The sequence below is a fragment of the Ochotona princeps genome, chromosome 4, assembly GCF_030435755.1.
Source record: "Ochotona princeps isolate mOchPri1 chromosome 4, mOchPri1.hap1, whole genome shotgun sequence".
Taxonomy (NCBI): domain Eukaryota; kingdom Metazoa; phylum Chordata; class Mammalia; order Lagomorpha; family Ochotonidae; genus Ochotona; species Ochotona princeps.
In genome coordinates, this window is record NC_080835.1 from 68,595,740 (window position 1) to 68,618,113 (window position 22,374).

Here is a 22,374-nt window from a genome sequence, read left to right on the forward strand (position 1 = left end):
ACAAATGACCCTATTAAAAAATGAGGGAAGGAAATGAGTGGACATTTTTCAAAAGAAAAATTCAAATGGCTAATAGACATGGAAAAATGTTCACACACCCTAGTTATTAGGGAAATGCAAATAAAAACCACATTGAGTCTCCACCTAACTCCAATAAGAGTATCTTATGTACAGAAGTCAACTAGAAGGTTAGTAGCGAGGATGTGGGAAAAATGGTATCCTATTCCTGTTGGTGGGAGTCCAGATAAGTGCAACACTATGGAAGTTAGTATGGAGAGTGTTTAGACAACTGAAAATTGATCTGCCATAAGACTCAGCTATCCCACTCCTGGGAATATATCCAAATGCAATGAAAGGTGCATATGAGAAAATGACCTCCAACCCCATATATAAAGCAGCATAATTCACAATGGCAAAGACATAGAAACAACCCAGATGTCTGTCAACAGAGGAGCAGATAAAGTGTGGTACATCTACTCTATAGAATACTACTCAGTCAGAAAGGATGAAACTCTACTTTTTTGTGACAAAATGACCCCAACTGCAGACCATTATGCTCAGTAAAATAAACCCATCCAAAAGGACAAACACCATATGTGCTCTGCTAAAGGCAATCTCCATGCAAAATGCAAAACAGATAAGTATATAGGTAAACAACTACATACATATATTCTCATAAACTGTATAATGAAGACTAGAATGCCAGAAGTGCAGATATGTTGCAGTATGTATCTCTACTCTAATAAAATTAGGATTCCCAATGACACATTTAAATATACCTTTGTAGTAGGATACCAGATTTTCTACCTTTGCTTCTATCTACAATGCCATTATACACTTAAACAGCAGAAAGTTGAAGTTGTAACTGTTATAAGGGACTATATGGGGGAAATGGTGGGAGGGAAAAACCGGGAGGGAGGAAAGAACCCTAATACCTACAAAATGGTATCATGCTCCTAGGTTTTCTGCCATTGTCTATACCTACAATGCCATGGATTAAATAGCAGAATATTAAATTTGTAACTGTTATCATATGATTATACTACTGCAATAATATAGGGGGAGAAATGGTGTGTTGGAGGGGAAAATGGGGAGGTGGAAGGTGAAGGGGGAATCCATGTATCTACAAAATTGTGTCATGGAAAATAATAGCCACCATCAAAAAGATGTCAAAATGAATAAATAAAAATTTTAAAAAGATATACCAGATAAATGGAAACCAAAATGAGTAAGAGTAACTATGCTGTTATTGAATAAAGCTTTAAATTAAAAAAAAACTGTAAAAGGAGACAAAAATGACATTTTAAAAACTGTATCATAGGACATACTAGAGAAAAAAATCTAGATGATGTCCAAATGTGAAAATTGTGAATAAATCTGTTTTGCATGTCTGTATGCAGGTTTTCTAGGGGCAAATATTTTCAATTCGATGGAGTTAGGACAAGGAGTAGGACTGTTGCAAACTACTGGGTCTCTTAAAAGACTGCTCAACTCTCTTTACAAGCAGCTGCACCATTTTCCAGCCCAGGGAAGGCAAGGCCCAGGGAGCAGGGCCAGCAGGGGCACTGACTTCTCTGGCAGAACTGTTTTCTAATTCCTGGTGCCCAGCGGTCTTGAGATTATACAGCTGTGTGTGTAGGCAAGCTGAATAATTGCATTACAGTGCAGTACTCCTCTGCTTGCTGCCCATTTAACCAAATGTGTGTGTTCCTTCCTGGGAAAACCCCTCAAGTCCCACCCGCCCAGCAGTACTCCTTTCTCCCTGATGGCCCCCGCATGCTTCCTCATTCAGTGGGCCTGTGCCCCTGACCAGAATTTCTCTCACCAGCTTAGCATCCACCACCTGCTATCACACTTTCAGCCTTTTCATCTCTAGCAACTGCTTCTACCACCTTCCAGCCACCCGCTCCCATAACCACTCAACGAAATCTCAGCTTCATGGAATTCACTCTTTCAAAACCAGAGCTTTTGAAATGTTCACTCACCACAATTCCTCCACTTTGCAGGACTTTGAATTTCTGGATTTTCGCTCTTTCTCAGCCCACCAGTGCCTCTGGTTTTTCATCATTTAGCTGAAGCTGTGCGACCCCTCTTCCCAGGACTGTCTCCGGTGGCTTCCTCCTACCAGGCACCCCTCAATCATGGCTGAAGCTCCTTCTGCCCTTTCTGTGTTTGTCCTGAGCAGCTGCAAGCACTAATCAACAGTTAAAGACTAGGCTGGGGGATTTCAATTAAAGCCATGGTCTTCAGCTGCTCAGGAAGAGGCCCTCTCCAGGCACACCGGCTGTGCTTTCCTTGTGACTACTCCAATTTTCTAAAACTGCATTTCACATCTTTTCTAGCCTTGAAGTCTCCCACCCCGTCTTCCCCCAAATCCTGGCTAATGAGGCAACTTCAAATTCAGTGAAAACATCCAAGAACATCCACTTCAGTCTAGAAGCATTCTAAATTTGCACCTGGCTTCTGCTTCCTCTATTGAAGGGAAGTGAGGCTCTCTCTCCTAAATGGTAGCATTTCTTCTTTGGGCTCTGTGGGGGCTCACCTCTCAAGGAGCTGGTTCTGATTAATACCAACTCCACCTGCATCTCCAAGCCCTCCATGCTACCCTCCCATTTGGGTTTGTTTTTGAGAAGGAGTGGGAGAGTGTATTTCACATGAAATAATGTTTGTGGAAATAACACTCTAGAATACTTTGAGCTGTTCCCAGCTTTGGACCAACACAGTATGTCTGTTCTGGACATTCTTGTAGAATAATTTCTTGGTAAAGATTATTTACATTTTCATTTGGAAATTGCAGTCCTAGGTTGGCTAAATGTTGAAATGGCACAGAACTAACCAACATTTTGCAGCTTTTTACACCATTATGAAAGCAATAAGAACTTTCTGGTTTTTTCACCTCTTCCACCAATTTGGAACTATTGGTCACTTTGATTTTAGCAAAGCTAGTGGGTGTGTGAGGGGTTTAGGATAGTGCTTGACATAAAATTAGCCTCCAAAGACGTTAGCTATCATTAGCAGAGGGAGTGCTGGAATACCTTAAATAAGGGACACCTGACTCCCCTTCTATCCTGACTCACCCTGAACTTGCTGTGTTCCCATCCTTGCAAATGCTACAACATAACACACACCAGCCCCCAACCATGCATCTAGGTGCTGTGTTTTAATAGCTACTCAGAGCTTTATTTTGTAAAGAGGACACACTAGGCACTTCATTATCACCTACTATACAGAGCAATTGCACAATAATTTACACCGTTCAGCCGCTTCTGCAACTACCTGTAGTATAGCATGCTATTTCTACCTTGGGAAATCTGTTTTCAGACCCTGGAAGTTATGTTCTCTTTGGCCCCTTGGGGTTTCAAACTGCCATTCCCGCCAAGGACAGCACGTTCAACCTGGCACCTGGGCACTTCGGATGTCCCCCCACCTGCGCACGGCTGCTCTGGGGTAAGCCATAGAGAAAAACGGGGCAAAGTGGTGCGCTAAGGAACTTGACTGGGGGCTGAAGCCGACGTTCTGCGCTCCAGGTGGCAGCGCCAGGGGCAGGGTCCCAGCTGTTCCCAAGCACGCCACTGAGGGACGCACTCCCTTCCGCAGCGCTTGCATCCCAAGTCCTCCTCCCGTTCCTATATTTTCCCCGCCCCCTGCCCACGCTTAATTAATGATCTTCTCCAGGTCCTTCCACATTGGACTCCTTTCTCGGCTGCGCGGGCTGGGCAGGAAAAGAGGTGGAGGGAGCGCCAGGCTCAGCACTGCTCGCCCTGCTGCGAGTCCAGGTGGCTTGGTGTCCCGCGCGCAGCGCGGGAGGGTCCAAGATGCCTGAGAACGGCTCCTCCGCCAACTGTTGCGAGCCCGCAGGGCGGCCTATGCGCCCCAGCTGGTCGGGAGCTGGCGGCACGGGACCCTCCGGGATCCCCAGACCTCCCTGGGTGGCACCTGCGCTATCCTCCGTGCTCATCATCACCACCACGGTGGACATCGTGGGCAACCTTTTGGTCATCCTGTCGGTACTCAGGAACCGCAAGCTCCGGAACGCAGGTGAGCCAAGGTCCAGGGTCAGCCCTTCCTTGCCTCCTGGTCTTGTCTTTAAACCCTTGACCTGTCACAATTTTCTAGGCAGGTTTGAGAGTTCCTTCCGCTTCATTCCAACCTTGTCCTTAAGTTAGGCTCTGCTCTGGCGAAACTTAAGCTGAGTTCAGCCTGCTCAGATGATGGGAGGAGGGGGAAGGGGTCTGGCGCCAGCTGCAGGCAGCTGCCTAGGACACGCTTGGTTTGTTAGTGCCAGCTTGAATTGGGCCGCGTTTCTCGTCTGCGTTTTTGCCAGGTTGCCGACGCTGTGAGATCCCACACATATGCAAGCTGTTGCTCTCCATAGCACACCCAGCTGTTCTCTTCCAGATGGTACCCACATCTGGCTACAGAAATGTCAAGGTCCCAGACACCTCTGTCCCATTCCCTCCTCTTCTCTGTGGCTTCACACAGCAGGGGCTTAGAAAACACCGGCTGGAAGAAGAGGGTCTTCCAGTGGGCACTGTGTCAGACGCTTACATCCAGGGCGTCCGGAGCTTCACTTACAGGTGCACATGGAGAAATTTCACACTCTGTCCGCACTGGGCGGACTTACATTGAGGATAAGCTATTTCGTGAAGACAGGCCATCGTGACCCTAACTACAAAACACTGATTTGACGAAATCCGGCAGCAATCCTGAAGCAATCCTGAAAATACCCACCCCGCATCGTATCCACTTTCATTTTTGTTTCACCACAGACAGGTCTGCAAGAACACAGAGGGGGGAGAAAGGATCTGAACTCTGGTGTAGGCAGGTCACCTGAGCATGCTGACCGTTCCACACTGTTTTGAAGCTCAGTGACCAGTGATTAATTGTACAATGTCACTGTTAGTTCCTTGGGAGGAACTCAAATATTAGGATGAATTACAATGGAGAGATAGCAGCAAACCAATTGTAATGCTTAAAAATGTTGATACTCTGCTGGCTCTGTCTTCAGACCAGAGAGGGTATACCTAAGAAGCCGTTGAACTTGACTGGACAATAAGATGCTGGACTCTATGTTTGGTATACGCTCGCAATGGGGGAATCTCAACTGAACTTGAGCTGTGGTTATGCAACAAGGTGGAGGAATCCACCATGGTGGGAGGGTTTGGGGAGGGGTGGGGAGAACCCAAGTACCTATGTAACTGTGTCACATAATACAATGTAATTAATGAAGTAAAAATAATAAATAATTTAAAAAAATGTTTTTTCTTCTAGGTAGCTGGACCATTCGAAAAGGTTATTTTTAGTAAATAGTTGTGAAAATATATGTGTGTGTGTGTGACTCTGTGATTTCAGTATTTTTATCTGGAAAAAAAGTCAACAAAAATGTGAGCTTCTAAACTTCATACAGATTTACTTTAAGAAGTAAGCTTTGTGACTCCAGTGTTTCTGTAACAGTAGCCGATATCTGAAATACTTTTTGAAGAAACTGTATCCTTTCAATAAGAGCTCACATGTTAGGAAAGAATAGGTTTGGGTTGGAAAATGATGTGATATTTCTGACCATGTTGTCCTTTGCAGCAGCCACAAACATTCATTTCCTCTCCAACGAGGGAAGAACCACTGGCCCTCTTCGCTGTGGGCGGGATGGGTCCCTGTTTCTGACATTGGCCCCCTCATTCCCCAGTTCCCTGTGTGTGTACCTATGGGGTTTTGGCTTCCTGTTCAGAAATCTGTGTGGCATCCTGGGAGAAGTGCAGGCTGCTTCCTTCTGCCTGCGGGAGACAAGCACCCGCTCCCTTCTCCCTGCTGAGGCTGGCCCCTCACTGCTGGAAACCGTTTTGATCTGAAATTGTGGCCAGGGTGGGGCGTGAGCACCTTGAATTGCTGCACAGCCTCAATTTTGTCCTGCTCCTCTCGACACATCTGCACTGTTGAGCACATAAAAAAATGTTAACTCTATATCTGCATGACGTTTATTCCTGCCACATCGGTGGCTTTAGCATTCATGTAACAGAACTAATTTTTATCTGACCTTCGGTTTTATTGATGACAGTGACTTAATCTAAATGAGCTCACATCTGAACATTTCAGATGTGTAAAAGCCTGTAACGCTTGTAACAGCACCCCCTCCACCCTGGATCAGGCCTTCTCTTACAGAGCAGTTTGGGATTTAACCTAGGAAATGTTGATCCAATGTTTTTCAATGGCTCCTCAGCATTAATAAATGAGGGCAGTGATACTGAAAAATATAAGCATTTCTAGTAACCAAAGTCCATAGTTACATTGGGATCACAGTATGTTTCCTAAGAAACACCATATCCTTCACCTGTCTGTCACACATCCAGGTCTCTGTCATTCACAACAGGAGCCCCTGATGACTGGTTGGGTTTTTTTTTTTTCAGGGGCATCACAGTAAGACAGTCGGGGGACAGTAGAGGGAAGACAGGAGGTAGGCTGAGGGCACTGAGCTGACTCAGCATGTAAGGCCAGGTTTGTTTCATGCTTGTCTGCATTCCCAGAGCGTGCTCTAGGGCAAGGCTCTGCCAGCGAGCTTCTTAGGGCCATGCCACACTTGGCACCCTCCTCAGAGCATCTGAGCACTTTTCCATAGGTCCACCACTGCCACCCACACCCTCGGTCTCAGCTTCACCCGTATTTATCCCTTTTTACTTTGATCTCTTCCTCCTCCTCTCTGGAACCTTCTTTCATCAGGTTTCTCTTTCTTTTATATTTTCAACCTGTCTCCCCTCTCAGCCTGTGTGTCCAAACAGCTCTGAAGTCTTCTGTTTTAAAAGCAAAAACAAAAGTATCTTTTCCCAGCTCCGTCCTTACCCATTTCCTTCCTTCTTGTACAGGTGACATCTAAATGTCACAAGTGATATCAACGTTTGTTGACTGCACCTCTGTCCTGGCATTTCCTGTTCTCAACCTCCTGGGCTTGCCCCTTCATGCTGTGTCCTGAGCATGACATCCTTTTGGGGACTGTCCTTTCCCTCAGCTCATCGTCTGTTGCTAGATTGAATGTCCTTCCTCTCTTCATCACCCAGGTCCCCATGTCCTGGAAGGTATTTCTAGCTCCTCCTCTTCCTCAAATCCTAATGATTTTCTACCATAGTGTTTTTTCACTTTCCCTTCTTATACAGCCCCAGTCCCCACCCTCAGCACCCTGTATTGCTGGGATGGCTTTCCCTGGCCCCTACCCGAGTCACTGTCTCCTGCACCAGACTAACAGGCTGCTGTTCCTTAGGCCAACCCAGCACCCCCTTCCTCTGCTTCCTCCATGCCAGCTCCTCCTTCATACCCTGTTGGTGTCTGTTAGTCACAGCACCAGGAAGAGTGCAGGTGCTCGTGGCCAATGCAGCATCCACTTCCTGGCACTGTGGTTCCCAATCTCTCTCCCTGCTGGCCTGGGAACTTGCTTAGAGCAGAGACTTCTGTTCTATCTCGGCCCACAGAAAAGGCACATGGTAGGAGCTGAGTGCACTTCTGGGGGGAAAAAATGGAAGTGGACACAACACGAAGAAAAAAGTGGGACATAAAGGATCAATGTGTCTTCATCAGTTGGGGCAAATTTAGTCAGCACTGCTCTCACCACCTCTTACATATCAGCATGGTTTGTTTTCAGGGAACTGAATTGTTTTGAGCATGGAAAGCCCAAAGGAAACCCCACGTTTGTTCTCCAAAGCAGATTCCTGACACTGTCTGCACAAAGCTGTAATTGCTGGCTGACTGGCCCAGTGTGATCATAGCTATACTGTGGGCTCCAGCTGCACCATATATCTCTAAAATTGTGTCCCAGCCTCTCAGAAAGTCAGCTTGCTTGGTGCTCTAGACTCAGGGTGCTGCCTTTATGCTCCCTGTTACATGTGAGCCTCCTGACATTGCTTCACCATCTACCTAGTGGGGAGCGTCCAGCCCACAGAATCATTTGGTCTGGCCCTGCCAAGGCAACTGCAGGCAACATTTGAAATTGAATAAGTCTATAGTAGGCTAATTTGTAAACTGATAATTTGCTATGTCACATGATTGATGTTATAAATACCCCAATGACCCTTGGCAGAAAAAAAGGTGCCACCCTGGACTGACAGTCATCCATATAAGCAACACGTCATTACTGTAACAAACAAGTGGTATCTATTAACAGAGAGGAAAAAAGAACAGTCACAGAGACCCCTGGCCCCACTGGTTCATCCAACCGACATTGCTCAGTAACAAGAGCTGGCATATGACAATGGATCTTAGAGTTGCAACTTGGACAGGTGTTAGGAAGTGGTCACATTGGCATTTATAGGGTGTTGCCATGATTTATAAAGGAGGATTTGAAATATTCTACGTTGGGGTTGGCCAGGGAAACTTGGAAAATCTGCTTGCTGGCTATTGCCCAGGGTCTACTCTGTCCACACCAGTAAAGCTACACTCCAGCACTCAGCAGTGCTCAGCATCTGTAACATTCCGGAGGCAGCACTGACACGTGCCTGTGAGGTTCCCATGGGAATCTTCTACCTGTGCTGGTGTTTCACATCTCCAACTGGATTAGAGAAGAGCCTGAAGAGGCCCGTTTCCTTGCCATTGCTGTTCCCACTTATAGACATGAATGCTGCATGAATAAGCAACATGGTCCTGGATAAGAGCTTTTGGGATGACTGGAGGGGAGTGCAGTTTTTCTATGTTTATTCATTTGAGAGGCTGAGAAAAGAAAGAGACAGCTCCACCCATAGATTCCCTTTTCAAATGTTCACAATGACTGGTTGGGACTGGCCCATGGTTGGACAATAAATCCAGGACTCTCACATGGAAGGCAGGAATTAAATTACTTAGATCCTCACTGCTACTTCCTGGGATATGCATTGTCAGGAAACTGGATTCAGGAGCCAGAGGCAGGCATGGAATCCAGGTGCTTTGATGTGAGGTTGCAGGCATGTTAACCAGTGAGTTACATACCTACTCTATGAAGGAAATATTTAATTACCCCTAGTCCCTATATTCCGAGAGTTTCAGAATATGTTGCAGCCCAGTTCATCCAGGTTGCATTCAACTACAATCTACTCATCGAGATGTCATTTGGCTTCAGGTATCTTTTAACTTGCTCAGTGTGCTGGGTTTGGGGTGCTTGTTATCATCCAAATCTTGAACTCCCATTCTGTTTCCCAAGCTGTCCACTTCATGTTTTGGCTGTGAATACCTGATTGTCTCTTTACCAAACACAAGTGAACACTTCTTAAATCCCATAATTATATCTTTAGCTGCATTATCAGGAAAGCTGTTAATCCTCTTTAATTCTTCTCACGGACTGCTCAATAGCCCAGGGGTATAAAGCTTTCATGTTCAGCTGCCTGTATTTCCAAAAACTCAGATTCTGTATTTCAATGTGGTTATCTACCACAAATCAGAACATACCGAAGGCTCCCATAGGGAGTTCTAACTATTTATATAATTATTGCAAGGGAGTAAAAGGCAGTTGGAAAGTGAAGTCCCAGTTATGTGAGTGTAGAATCCAGGGTGGTGTCCTACCTGCTTCATTGTCTTCCTCCTCTGCTACAGCTGTGTGCCACTCAGCAACCTTTGGACCATGTGTGAAATGGGCTGAATCATTAGTTTGGAGTGAGTACAATTGCTAATGTCCACACAGCAACAAAATTGCCCAACAATAAATTTCTGGCAGCTAATCCCTCTCATGAAGTAACATGTGAACATCCTTACATCCTATCTCAAAGGAGTCCTATTTCAACAACGTGCATTCAGTGCAACTAAGAATTTTTTAAAAAAATAGTAAGCATTAGCTAACATTGCTAAGTGCTGATTGTATGCCATACTAAATCTTTCTCAAAAAGCAAGAGAAGGGAGGAAAAATCCACAATCTCCTAACAAAGCACTATTCCTTTCCAAAAACCATTCCATTTTTTTCTTCTCTGTGAACAAAGCTTATGGACAGAGCAAAGCTACAAAGCAAAATTTACCCTCCAACCCTCTATAGAGCATCCCCTTAAAAATGTCGGTATTGATCTCTTAACTGCCAAGTTTGGCAGCTACTTACCTGTTCTTTCTCACTTTCATGGATGATCAATGATTTCCCTACTCCCTTGCTGTTAACCCCCTTGAAACATCCTTTTCATGTCTTTCCCTTCTCATTCACTCATTCTTTTTTATTTTGATGGCTCTGAGCAGATCATATTATCTGGTTATCTTTTTTTTTAATTATTAAAATGGAAACCATGCTACCCTCCTAAAAGGATTCTTATAGGAATTAAGTGAACTTATGTATCTGCATATTATCCATTTCAACAAACTACATCATTTATTGTTTGATTGTTAAGTACAATTAAAATAATAAAACTCTATCCATAAGTTTTTCTGATCTTTTGATGGTTATACAAGAATGTTTTATAATAGTATCTCAAATGTTTCTTGGGATATTTCTTATGCTCTTAAAAGTATTTCTTGTATTGATTGAAATATCCATCACTTTTGTGTGTTGCTTGTCGTATAGTTGGTAGCCTTTTTCTTTTATAATTAAAACTAAGGCTTCAGTTCAGGCCTTGAATGACTTATTCACATTCTCTGGGGTTTTGTAAACAATATGAGTTGGAAGAAAACAATCTCCACTTTCAAGGAACTAGAGAATCCAATTAAGAGCTTACGTTAAATATGGTATTTTAGTATTTATAGGGAAATTAAATTCTTAATAAATTACCCACTCAATCATTCAAGATTGCCTATCACTAGAACATAATTTAAAGCCTCTCACTTTCACTTGGAGATTATTATTCTTACTGCTTATAGCGTTTCTCATAGAAAATCCTATTTGGAGGTAAACCGTGATCCTAGAGTGGAAGCAGATCTGTTTCAAGGGATGGGCAAGTTTGGCCCCGAGGTGAACTGTCCTGTCCAACCCACCTCATGCTGCCACTGTGTGCAGCCCCACTACAGCCTAGGAATCCCCCACGGTTCCCATGACCTTGTTCTGGCTACATTGCCAGCTCTCATCCCCCACTGAACTGCTCCTCTTTCTGTGTGTGTTTTCCCAGCAGCACTACTGATGTCTCAGTAGCCAGGACCATGCCCACACCTGTGCCCTACTCGACTGTAGCAGGCATTCAATGCATGTATTAGACTTAAATAGATGAAAGGATGGAAAAAGTCCTCAAGGCACAAGAAATTTAACCCTGTCAGAGATGACAGACCATTGTTGATTCCCCTTTAATAGTTCTCACAGCATCTTGTTTTTAGTCATTTAATTGTCTCCCTTATGAGAACATGAGTTTGGTAAGGGAGCATGACTGTTTTGCTCACCATGATTCCCTCAGCCCTAGGAACACAGAGTTAGTGCCTAGACATGCAGAAATTTGCCAAGTTAATAACTCAATGGATACATGCGTTTACATATCCCTTAAGCTCAGTGATTGGAGAAAACATAAACCCAAATGAACTCTGAGGTCTCAGAAAAGAATGGCAAGGGATAAAGTAACATTGTCTTCCAGAATTCCCCTATCTGATGAATCTGATGATGACCAGATAGCTAAGCACTGACTGGTTTTTCCTGATGACCAGATGCTTATTGAGACATAGATTTCCCAGAAAAGAGGAAGGAGGAAAGCAGAATCGAGGTGTGGGTGTGGGTGTGAGAGAGAGAGAGAGAGAGGAACAGGAAGAGAGAGGAACAGGAAGAGAGAGGGAGAGAAGGAGCCAAGGAAGGGAAGGGAAGAGAGGGAGGAAAGGAGGGAAAAGAGAGAGAGAGAGAGAGAGCGCGAGCGAGCTTTTTTTGTATGAAAACTGGAAGGGTATTCCCAACCAGTTAATGAAGCCTCCTGCCACTAATACAACCTGACTGGAAAGTACTTGTGATATAAATATTTATTAGAAGCTCCTGAACAGGGTGACAAGCAGTGTTGTGTGCATATTGATTGATACTTCCCTGTCTGGGGAAGTAGTGAATAGGGAACTGGATTCCCCTTTGACTGTCATCCAAATAGGACCTAGTTTCTTACAGATGGGAGACAAAAACAAGAATTTTCTTCACCTAATTTGGAATCTGCTAGGCAAGCTAGGAGACAACAGAATGTCTCAGTAGACCAATCTACAGCAGGAACTGGTAAATTTTGGCCTTTTAGGAACACCCGGTGTATTAGGGATGAGTAATTGAATAACTTTGCACGTGGAGCTGAATGTGTTCTCGCTGTTCTCAAGCTGTCTGCCAGCCTCTGGGGCATTGTTAGCACATGAGCCACATGAAGGTGGCAAAGCCTCACTTGGCTTTCCCAGGGAAACAGCTGGCTGGGCTGGCATTGGTAACCAGCAGCTCTTGACTTTCTTCACTCCTGCTTTTATGTGCCAAGAATTTGCTGTTCACCCAAGAGCCCAGAGGTCTTGCAAGGACTACTCTTGCTGTGTTGAAAAGAAGTAATTTTTTATAGAGATAGCCATGTGGAATGTGGTAAGGAGGAGGACTCCAAAAGAAAGGGGAAACTGAGGAAGTGCAGCACTTTGTGAATGGAACAAATAGTATCAGGAATAGAGTTAGTGTCAAGTTTAGGATGCAAATATTTGAGAAGCAGAGGCTATGCCTCTTGAAATGAGGTCTGTTTGCTGCCTGGGACATGCCCGAAGCATGTTAACTAACAACTGTGTGCTTTCCTGAACCTTGCTCTGTCTGACTGAATCTAATAATGCTAGAGAAGGCTCCATGCAGAGGAGAAAAGCAATTCAGAAAGCCAGTGAATATGCAGGCCAAGCTCCCAAGAGGCTGTGAAGCAGTGAGTGTTGACAGCCCCTGCCCTGTCAACAGGACTGGGCCCTGTGCTACCTGCCAGGTATCTGTCAATGCAGTCACATGGCTGGGCATGGAAGCCCCAGATGGGACATGCCAGGGAATACAGGACTCACATGATTTCCACTCTCAAAACCTTTCTTCTGCAAAAATGAATGATGCAATTCACATTTAGGAAAATGGCTTAAGGACACTTAGAAAGAAGCCTTTTAGCAGTGGAAAAGGGAGACTATGAGAGAAATGTGCAAGGGGATGAGGTAGGATTTGGGGATGGGGTAATCGTGAATAGTGGAATAAGTCCACAACCCCACTTTAAGGCTGTCTTTCATGATCCTGGGTAAGCCCAAGCCTGTGTCCTTGTCATGGAACACAGCATCTATGAGTGCCTGCTCTGTCCCCAAGCATTAATCTCATTATTTATCTCTCACATTTATACTACAAGATAAGCATAACTATTCATATTTTATAAATGAGAATAATGAGGCTCTGAGAGCCTAAGTAACTTGCCTTCGTCACTAGTGAGTAGCAAAGCTGCAATTTGAGTTCTCAACTCTAAACACCATTTAGTTCCCATTCCCAATGCTAAATGAAACTCCTTGACAGACAGAATGTTCTAGACTAGGAATCCCAGGGCATGTGCTAACTCCTGCTCCCTGTGTCTTGCTGCAGGTAATTTGTTCCTGGTGAGTCTAGCATTGGCTGACCTGGTGGTGGCCTTGTACCCCTACCCGCTAATCCTTGTGGCCATCTTTCACAATGGCTGGGATCTGGGAGAAGCTCACTGCAAGGCAAGTGCCTTTGTGATGGGCCTGAGTGTCATTGGCTCTGTCTTCAACATCACTGCCATTGCCATTAACCGCTACTGCTACATCTGTCACAGTGTGGCCTATCAGCAGCTCTGTGGACACTGGCACGCCTTCCTCTACATTGGCCTTGTCTGGCTGCTCACTCTGGTGGCCTTGGTGCCCAACTTCTTTGTGGGGTCCCTGGAATACGACCCACGCATCTACTCCTGCACCTTCATCCAAACAACCAGCGCCTGGTACACAGCAGCAGTAGTGGTCATCCACTTCCTCCTCCCTGTCACTGTGGTGGCCTTCTGTTACCTGCGCATCTGGGTGTTGGTGCTCCAGGCCCGCAGGAAGGCTAAGTCACAGAGCAAGCTGCGCCTGAAGCCCAGCGATGTGCGGAGCTTCCTAACCATGTTTGCGGTGTTTGTGATCTTCGCCATCTGCTGGGCCCCCCTTAACTGCATTGGCCTCGCTGTGGCCATCAACCCACAAGAAATGGCTCCCCATGTCCCAGAGGGGCTTTTTGTCACCAGCTACTTCCTAGCTTATTTCAACAGCTGCCTTAATGCCATCATCTACGGTCTCCTGAACCAGAACTTCCGCAGGGAGTATAAGAGGATCCTCTTGGCCCTCTGGAATCCAAAGCGTTGCTTTCCAGATGTTTCCAAGGGCAGCCACACTGAGGCCCCACTGAGCCAGGCTTCCCCTGGGGTTCAACCACAGCCTGTACAGGCAGATGCTCACTAATCTGGATCTAAGGCACACCACCTCAGTGACAAACTCGTGAAATCTGCTACCACCATGCTGGCCTATTCTCATGGCTGGTGAGACTCAATGCTGTGGACAAGGAGGTCATCAGCACCCTTGCTTCAGGTTGGCCCAGGCCGCCCAAAGGACCTGGAAGATACTCTCTCAGGGCTGCATTGGGAGTTTGCACATACAAGACCTGACACGGAACAGAATGAGGAAAGGCCTGGGGCAGAAGGGACTAGTTCCTTGCCATGGACTGCTCCTCATCCTCCCTGCTTCTCCCTTCCCCCTGAAGAATGACTGGAATGCATGCCTCTGTTGAGCAAAAATAGCAGAGCGAGGTCTGCAGAGCTGGAAGGTGGGTGCCTCTGTAGGAGCCTGGGCATTGAACTGCTACACAGGAAAGCATGCCCACCCTACACACACACACACACACACACACACACGCACGCACTCCTACATCCCTCACCACAGATACTATATATCATATACTAAATACTATATTCACACACACACACATATATATAATGTATGCACTTGTGCTATAAGCATATGTAACCTCACCAGGCATACCACACTCTATGTATACCATACCATTAATTGCATATACATATACCTGCACACTTTTCCACACACTATAGACACATACATATGGTACACATACATGTACCATACCACAAACATCATACCACACACTTATGCCAAACCATATCCTATAAACACCATATACACACAACATACATCCACCACAATAAAAACACAACAGACTACATGCATCTTACATCTTACCCTGCACATACACACACCACGAACACTACATGCCCCCACCATACCACACCCTATGTACACATACACATGTTCACATACACCACACTACACATCCACCATGCTACATGACACATATCACACCATATAGTATACACAGTGCACATATTCCACAGGCACACATGTACCACCCACATCTCATATACATGCCCCTAGCCCATAACCACACTACATAGCAACACACACACACACACACACACACTCCTCAGACACCTGGAACTCAGTCTGCCCTACTACTTCTTCAGGTTGCACCAGATTCAAATTCTCTGACCTGGAAGATATCCGTGACCTCCTTATTCCTCAGTTCACCATTTTAAAATGGGGATCCTGCTAGAGTTTCCCTCTCAAGGCTGTTAAAAGGATCTGCTGGGCTGGCACATCTGAGGAGCTGAGGGCAGCATTGGCACATGGCTCACTCTGTGAGCATTATCTTCAGTTGTTGAAAATCCCTCAAGTTAAGATAATCTTGAGAAAGTAAAAATATCAAACCCCAAGATAAGGGGAATGACAAAAAAATGGGCCTGGAGGTGTCAGAGTGGAGACAGAGCAGCTCTTCCCCAGTTCCTGTCGTGGGATCATATTTAGGAGTTCACGTTATAGAGATTAAGTCTTCCTTGAGCTCTCTTCTTGCCAGGGTTAAGTATCCTATGAGGACCAAGGCCAGGATGGGAAATAGGAACAGCGTTGTCTCCCTTGGACAGGTAACTGCTCGCACATGGGCAGTGACTCGCATTTGTTGAGTGTTTTCTTCATATAAAGCACTGTGGTAACGCCTACACATGTATTTTCGCATGCTATCCTCTCCAAACTCTCAGAAATAAACACAATGATCCATTTTAGTAGTAAGAAACTGAAACCCAAAGAAACCAAATTTCTTGAGTTCACAGAACTGTTGAAGTCCAAAATAGATGCAGAGCCTAAGTCTGGCAGCAGCACCCTACTTCTGCATCCCTTCAGCTCCTCAGGGATGCGGCACGAACAGAAGGCAGTGGGTTAACAGCCCCATGAATGAGGTACTTGGGGGCAGAAGACTCCACATGCTGACCTTTCGGCAGTAGGCTGGACATGCTCCCTTCCTGGTACTATGAGGTGCTGGAGCTCGGGACTCTGTTAGCCATCAGATCATCTGGGAGCTAGTTGAAGATGCACATTCTCTGGGCTTCAACACCAAAGCTTGATGGTTTGAATCGGGAGATGGGGGTCAGGACTCTGATCATCACAGGGGCAGTCCTTAAGCAAATGTTAGGAATATTGGTGTCATGGCCCTGGTTATTGCAATGTTAGGGTCAGCTGCCAAGAGTGGAGGATCCCATGAAGGCAGGTTCCCTTGTTCATACATCTTTTCTAGGCAGGAGAATAGGTGTCTGAAGACTTCATGGGTTGCAGCAACGTTTCTGGGCTTTGGGCACAGTCTGAGAGTAACCCGATCATCCACAAATGCCTGTTTTTGTAGTTTCTTCCTCCTAATAACCACAGATTTGCCTCTGTCTCCAGATGTAGAAGTCAAAGTAGCATCACTTCTTGGCAACAGAGTAAACCCCACATATTCCCCATTTCCTCCTTTTAGAGCTGAGTTAAGGCATGGCACATACTTGATGGGTACAGACTAAAGCAAGAAAACACTCTTATTTTGCCTGAGCCCTTATGGGTCACCTGTTTTGCTGGGAGTCAGCAATGATAGTCCACTAACTGGGATATTTTCTTACGTTCACAGGTTTTTGCTGATGAACCAGGAGCTGAGAGAATGAAGGGGAGTGAAGAAAAGCCAGGAAATGGTGATGAAACGGCCTCATGTTGCAGGCCCTTATTCTAAATAAAGATGGTTTTGTTAGAATTGTGTGGGAACTGTATCTTTAATCCACTAGTTTGACTCTAGACAATCCGGTCGAAAGTGCCACCAGGTTTCCTTTCTCTGGATCCTGCTATTTGAGTTCTCTATGAAACCCTCAGCCAGCAAGAAGCTCAAGTTCAGGTCCAGATTTCCAACTAGGTTGACACACAACCTTGGGTGATCCAATGCCTAGGCTCACCAGGGTCAGGGTCACCCAATCAAGCATGAATCAATCAATCTCTCTACCTCCCTCCCTCCCTTTATCCCCAACTTTGTGCTGTCCCAATCCTTTGAGCATCCTGTTTTTTCTCAGTCTGTTTCTCCTGCTTCTGAAATTGCATGAGACTTCTTCTAGGACTGCCTTTCGTTCCTTGTGCATGGCCTAAATAGAGTGATGCATTTCAGATCTTACTAAAGGAATATGCGTAAAATCCCAAGGTCACCACTCATGAATACAGTGGCTAAGATCATCCATTAATCTTGAGGTTGTTTTTCAGGTGCTTTTTATTTGCAGACTGGCTAAGACTCAGGCTCTGTGGATGACTCCCAGGTACTAACCTCATTCCCAGGGATATGGCCACCATCTCCCCTGTAAAGCCACAAAACCTAGCAGGCACTAGAAGTACTCACTACATGCTGAACACTGTTCTAGGGACTTTATGATAATCAATGATAAGGTTTAATTCCCACAACAATTCTGTGGGGAGGCACTTTTTCTCCAATATGTAGATGACAAAACTAAGGCACAGGGAAGTTACATGACTTGCTGAAGGTCATGTGGCTACTAAGTGGAGAGCCATGCATGCTCTGAGACCAGACATATGGAATTTCTGAGTCATGGTAGCTCTGTTTTTAACTTTTTGAGGCACCTCCATACTGTTTACAAAGTGAGTGTACCATTTACTTTGCCACCAACAATGTGAAGGTGTTTCAATTTCTCCACATCTGCACCAACACTTGTTGGTGTTTTTGTTTTTTGCTTATTTATTTATTCTTGATTTAATAGTAGCTATGTAAATAGGCATGAGTAGATATTGTAGTTTTGGTTTGCATTTCCCTGAAGACTAGAGATGTTGAATATTTTTTCCTGTTGCCTATTTGTATGTCATCTTTATAGACATGTCATTCAGATCTGCCATATCTTGAATGTTTATGTCTCCACAAAATTCATATATTGAAACCTAGTCCAAAGTAAAACTGGGGCCTTTGGGAGGTGATTAGATCATGTCTACAAAAAAACTATCAAAGAGATCTCGTTGCCCTTTTCATCAGGTAAGGTTACAACCAAAAAATGTTGTCCATGACCAAGAAGTGGGCCTCACTAGACACTGTCTGCTGACATCTTGATCTTGGGTTTCTCAGCCTCCATAAATGTGAGAAATTTCTGTTGTTCAAAATTTACACACTGTAAAATATTTTGTTATCATGACCTAAATGGACTAAAACAGAGCTCACTTCCCATTCATAAAGTTGGGTTATTTGTTCTGTTGTGTTGTAGCAATTAAGTTGAAGAAATTCCTGTATGTAAGGCTACTTTCGTTGAGTTCATGCAAAATAACTTAATGTTGGTGACCAAAAACTGACATCCACACACAGTGTCTTCATAATATATACTTTCCATGACACTTTTTGAGATATCTTGAACATTACAAATATTAATCCCTTATCAGATATGTGCTTGAAAATTCCACAGATAACTTTTCCACTCTGCTGCTTCTTTCCATTGTTGTTAAGAAGCACTTTAATTTCATGTAGTCCTACTTGTCTATTTTTCTTTTTGCTCTGGTGTCATAGCCAAGAAATCATTGTCAAGATGAACAGAATAAAGCAGATCCTCTGTTTTCTTCCAAGACATTTATAGTTTAAGTTTTTAAAAATATCTATCCTAATTTTGAGTAGTTGCTCATGTGGTATAAAATAGAGGTTCAATTTCATTCTTTTCACTGTGGCTATTTAATTCTCACATCATTTGCTGAAGAGGCTTTGCTTTCCCCAATGTGTATCTCAGCATCCTTATTGATTCAGGAATAAAAGAAAATTATCTCAATATATGAAAGGTTATGTGTGCAAAACCCACACCTGATATCGCACTCAACAGTGAAAACCTGAAAGCTTTTCGTCAAAGATCAAGACTGAGACAATGGTGATCACTCTTGATATTTCTGTTTAGCCTTATTTTACAACTCCTGGCCAGAGCAATCAACTAAGAAACAGAAACAAAAGACATCCAAATTAGAAAGGAATGTGTACAATTATCTCTATTCACAGGTGACATGGTCTTATGTACAGAGAACTGTACAGACTCCATCAGGAAAAAAGCCAGTTAGATTAACAAGAGAATTAAGTAAAGTTATATAATTAAAAACTCAGTTTCATTTCTACACACAAAAGTGAAAGAAAAGGAAATCACATTTCTGCATTATCAAAAAGAATGTGAACAAATGTAACCAAGGAGATAAAGACTCATACACTGAAAACTGTAAAACATTGCTCAAATAAAGAAGATAGACATAACTGGAAAGACTCTAATTTCTTGGACTGGAAGACACAATATTGTTAAACATGTTGCTGAAATAGTCCAGAGTAAAACACATCTTCAGTAATCTATTTCAGAAGTTCAGCTGCATTTTTTTGGACATAGAATAGTTATAAAGTCAAACAGAATCACTATAGGTCCCTCAGTACCCAAGAAATCTTGGAAATAAAGCTAGAGGCTCACAATTGATTTCAAAATACATTCCAAAGCCATGGTAATCAAAACAGTGGTATTCAGAGATACAATCAAAAATGGAACTGAATAGAGAGCCCAGAAATAAACCTATGCATATACGAGGTAGTCTTCAATAACGATATCAAGAAGACAATATAAAAGTGAGAAAACAGGTAAACCTCAGCCGTGCTTTTCCAAAGGCTTTCCCACTGATGCTATTCCAGAGGCTGAGAGCATGGCAAGGGAGCTGAGACAGGGGCCACTTTCCTAAGTACAAGACCATGATCTGCTGAAAGCTGAGGGAAGGCAAGAACACTGGGAGGAATCTACAGCCACCTCATCCCAGGGCACTGCTTCCTTAAGGTCTCTGTAGCTGCACTATAAGGGATGGAACAGGACAGTACAAAGGAGACAAATTACTGAAACACGGTAAGCCAAAGTTAAGACTTCATGGAAAAAGAGAACTGATAGCTATACTATGACACAGATAGAGGTATTTCATGGTTCACTAACCTGGTGGGTAGGCTAAATACCCAAGGAGAAATTTCAGTGTCTTTTCACTGTGCCATGATCAAAAGAATTTCCCATTCCCATCTTGAAATGTTTGAAGCTGATGTTGAACCCATTCTAGCTAAAAAGCTGCAACAAAGCTTCTCAACCTTTTGGCTAAGGTCAAGTGTAAACAGCTGCAACAAAGCCTGGATCCAGTAACTGGTGACTAGAGAAACTCGGACCCTTATCCTAAAGCTTGACAGGAGAATGAGTGAGCCCTTTTCTTGAGATAAATGTTTCTCACTTCAGGATTGATTATTCTTTATACAAAGTGGTTTTTACAATATAAAACCTGTAGGAAACGTAAGAAAGCAAGCAAGTTGGACCCATAAATCAGGAAACTCACCTGCACAAGGAGATGCAGCTATTGTACAAATGCTGTTTTAGAAGGTAAATACTTTAAATATAAACAATAAACTAAAGATCTTACTAGCAAAGTTAGACAATCTTGGTGGTGGGGAATTTTAGTATTGAAATGGAAGATCTACTTTTAAAAAATGGCAACACTGAGGTGAAAAGTGTGATACCAGATTAGAAGAATTAATTTGAAAGACTTCACAGGAATTTGGACACAGCAAAGGGAAAGGCATAAAGCAAACCAAGTAAAGGAAAAAAGAGCATGAACAAAAATCTGGAGGAAAACAAGACAAGACACCCACAGTCCCATCCCAGTGGAGTCATACAAGAAACAGCCACTGCAGCAATGAACTGGGACATCACATGTCAAGCTTTGTCCACCAGGGAAGCTTACCTAACTCAAGGGCTCCATGGTTTACAATGAGGTCACTATAAAGGGTGAATTCCAAAATTCTAGACTTCTAGGGGGAAAACAGATATTTATCATAAACCTCTGATCTGCAAAATCATTTAAGTACAGTGGATTATTTAAGAATGTTGGAAACCTTCTAGAATTCCAAGTTCCCAGACACTGGTCAAACCAATCTTACAAGTAGATATTTCTAGGTTAGCAGTTTCAAGCCTGCTATATTAACCATTTCTGCAAATTTCCTAGGTATAAATCACATGGGTCAAGAAGACTCAGAAGGGTAATACTAAATGATGATGTAAAAGTGATGTGTATCAAACTTGTGAAATGCAGGTGAATCAATTTTAATTAAATTCATGACCTTAAGTGCCTATATTATAAAATTTAAAATATATGAAAGCAAGAATTTCAGTATACACTAGCTAGGCTATGAAAGGAAAAAAACACTGAAAGAGACAAAGAGATAAATAACTACAAATATCAGAATTTAAAGATGGGATGTCTATAAACTCCAAAGACACTAAAATATAACGTGATTATTATGGACAACTTTGTTTCGATGGATTTAACAACTTTAACACAAAGGGAAATTTTTACGAATCCACAAACTAGTAAAACAAACTAAAAGTGGAATAGAAAAAAAGTTTGCATAATATTTCACATATGAAAGATGTAGAATTTGTAATGTCTTTCCACACAAGAATTATTGCCCCTCAAGGTTTTATTGTGGATTCCATCAAATGTCTAAGAAATGTCAACCTTGCACACAGCTGAGGAGTAGGAAAAGCACTTTCCAATACATTTTATGCAACTAGCGTAATAACATTATAACAAAAAATAAAATTATAAACCTATTTCTCTTACACACAAAGATGCAAAAAGCCATAATATGAAATCTAAAACTATAGAATCAAAACAGAATTTACCTTGTCATTACTGAGCGTTTGTGTTGTGTGTGAGTGTGTGTGTGTGTTTGTGCTCTGGAACCTGAGGTCAAAGATTTATAAACAGACAAAAAATAAAGCCTCTTTTAAAATCTGGAACACATTTTTCAGTGTGCATTTTGATATACATAGGAAGGAATATTGAGAGTAAAATAAAATAAAAAGCAAAACATCAGTGCACAGAGGAATAGGAACATTTGCTTAGATAAACTCACAGAATCAATAAACAAAACTAATAAGAGTTCAGCTAGGTTGCTGGACACAAAATCAAATTACTAAAATATCAATAGCAATAACTTAGATGTAATAGTCCAGAAAATGTAGTTTCAAAAATTAAGATACTATTCAGAATAGCACTGAAAACTGATACAGAAAACAAATAACTCTAGGCTTTCCATGATGTGTCAGATATATCAAAACTAAAAAGTCCTGCTCATTATGA

The 22,374-nt window shown here is 43.2% G+C and overlaps 1 protein-coding gene and 1 non-coding gene across 2 annotated transcripts; both read left to right on the forward strand.

Moving 5' to 3' along the window:
* The first annotated feature begins 3,815 nt into the window (after positions 1-3,815).
* MTNR1B (melatonin receptor 1B) lies at positions 3,816-14,301 on the forward strand. The gene is made up of 2 exons (XM_004585254.2): positions 3,816-4,038; positions 13,433-14,301. The coding sequence occupies exons 1-2, from the start codon at positions 3,816-3,818 to the stop codon at positions 14,299-14,301; spliced, it is 1,092 nt and encodes a 363-aa protein (XP_004585311.1).
* Positions 14,302-21,944: 7,643 nt separating this feature from the next.
* LOC118759626 (small nucleolar RNA SNORA40) lies at positions 21,945-22,075 on the forward strand. The gene has a single exon (XR_004996316.2). It is a non-coding gene; the product is annotated as a small nucleolar RNA SNORA40 (small nucleolar RNA).
* The last annotated feature ends 299 nt before the right edge of the window (positions 22,076-22,374 follow it).

Bases quoted from the DNA above. Each gene is read 5' to 3' on its own strand.
- MTNR1B (XM_004585254.2), top strand. From the start codon at position 3,816: ATGCCTGAGAACGGCTCCTCCGCCAACTGTTGCGAGCCCGCAGGGCGG. The intron at 4,039-13,432 runs GTGAGCCAAGGT...GTCTTGCTGCAG, and splicing joins CCGCAAGCTCCGGAACGCAG to GTAATTTGTTCCTGGTGAGT.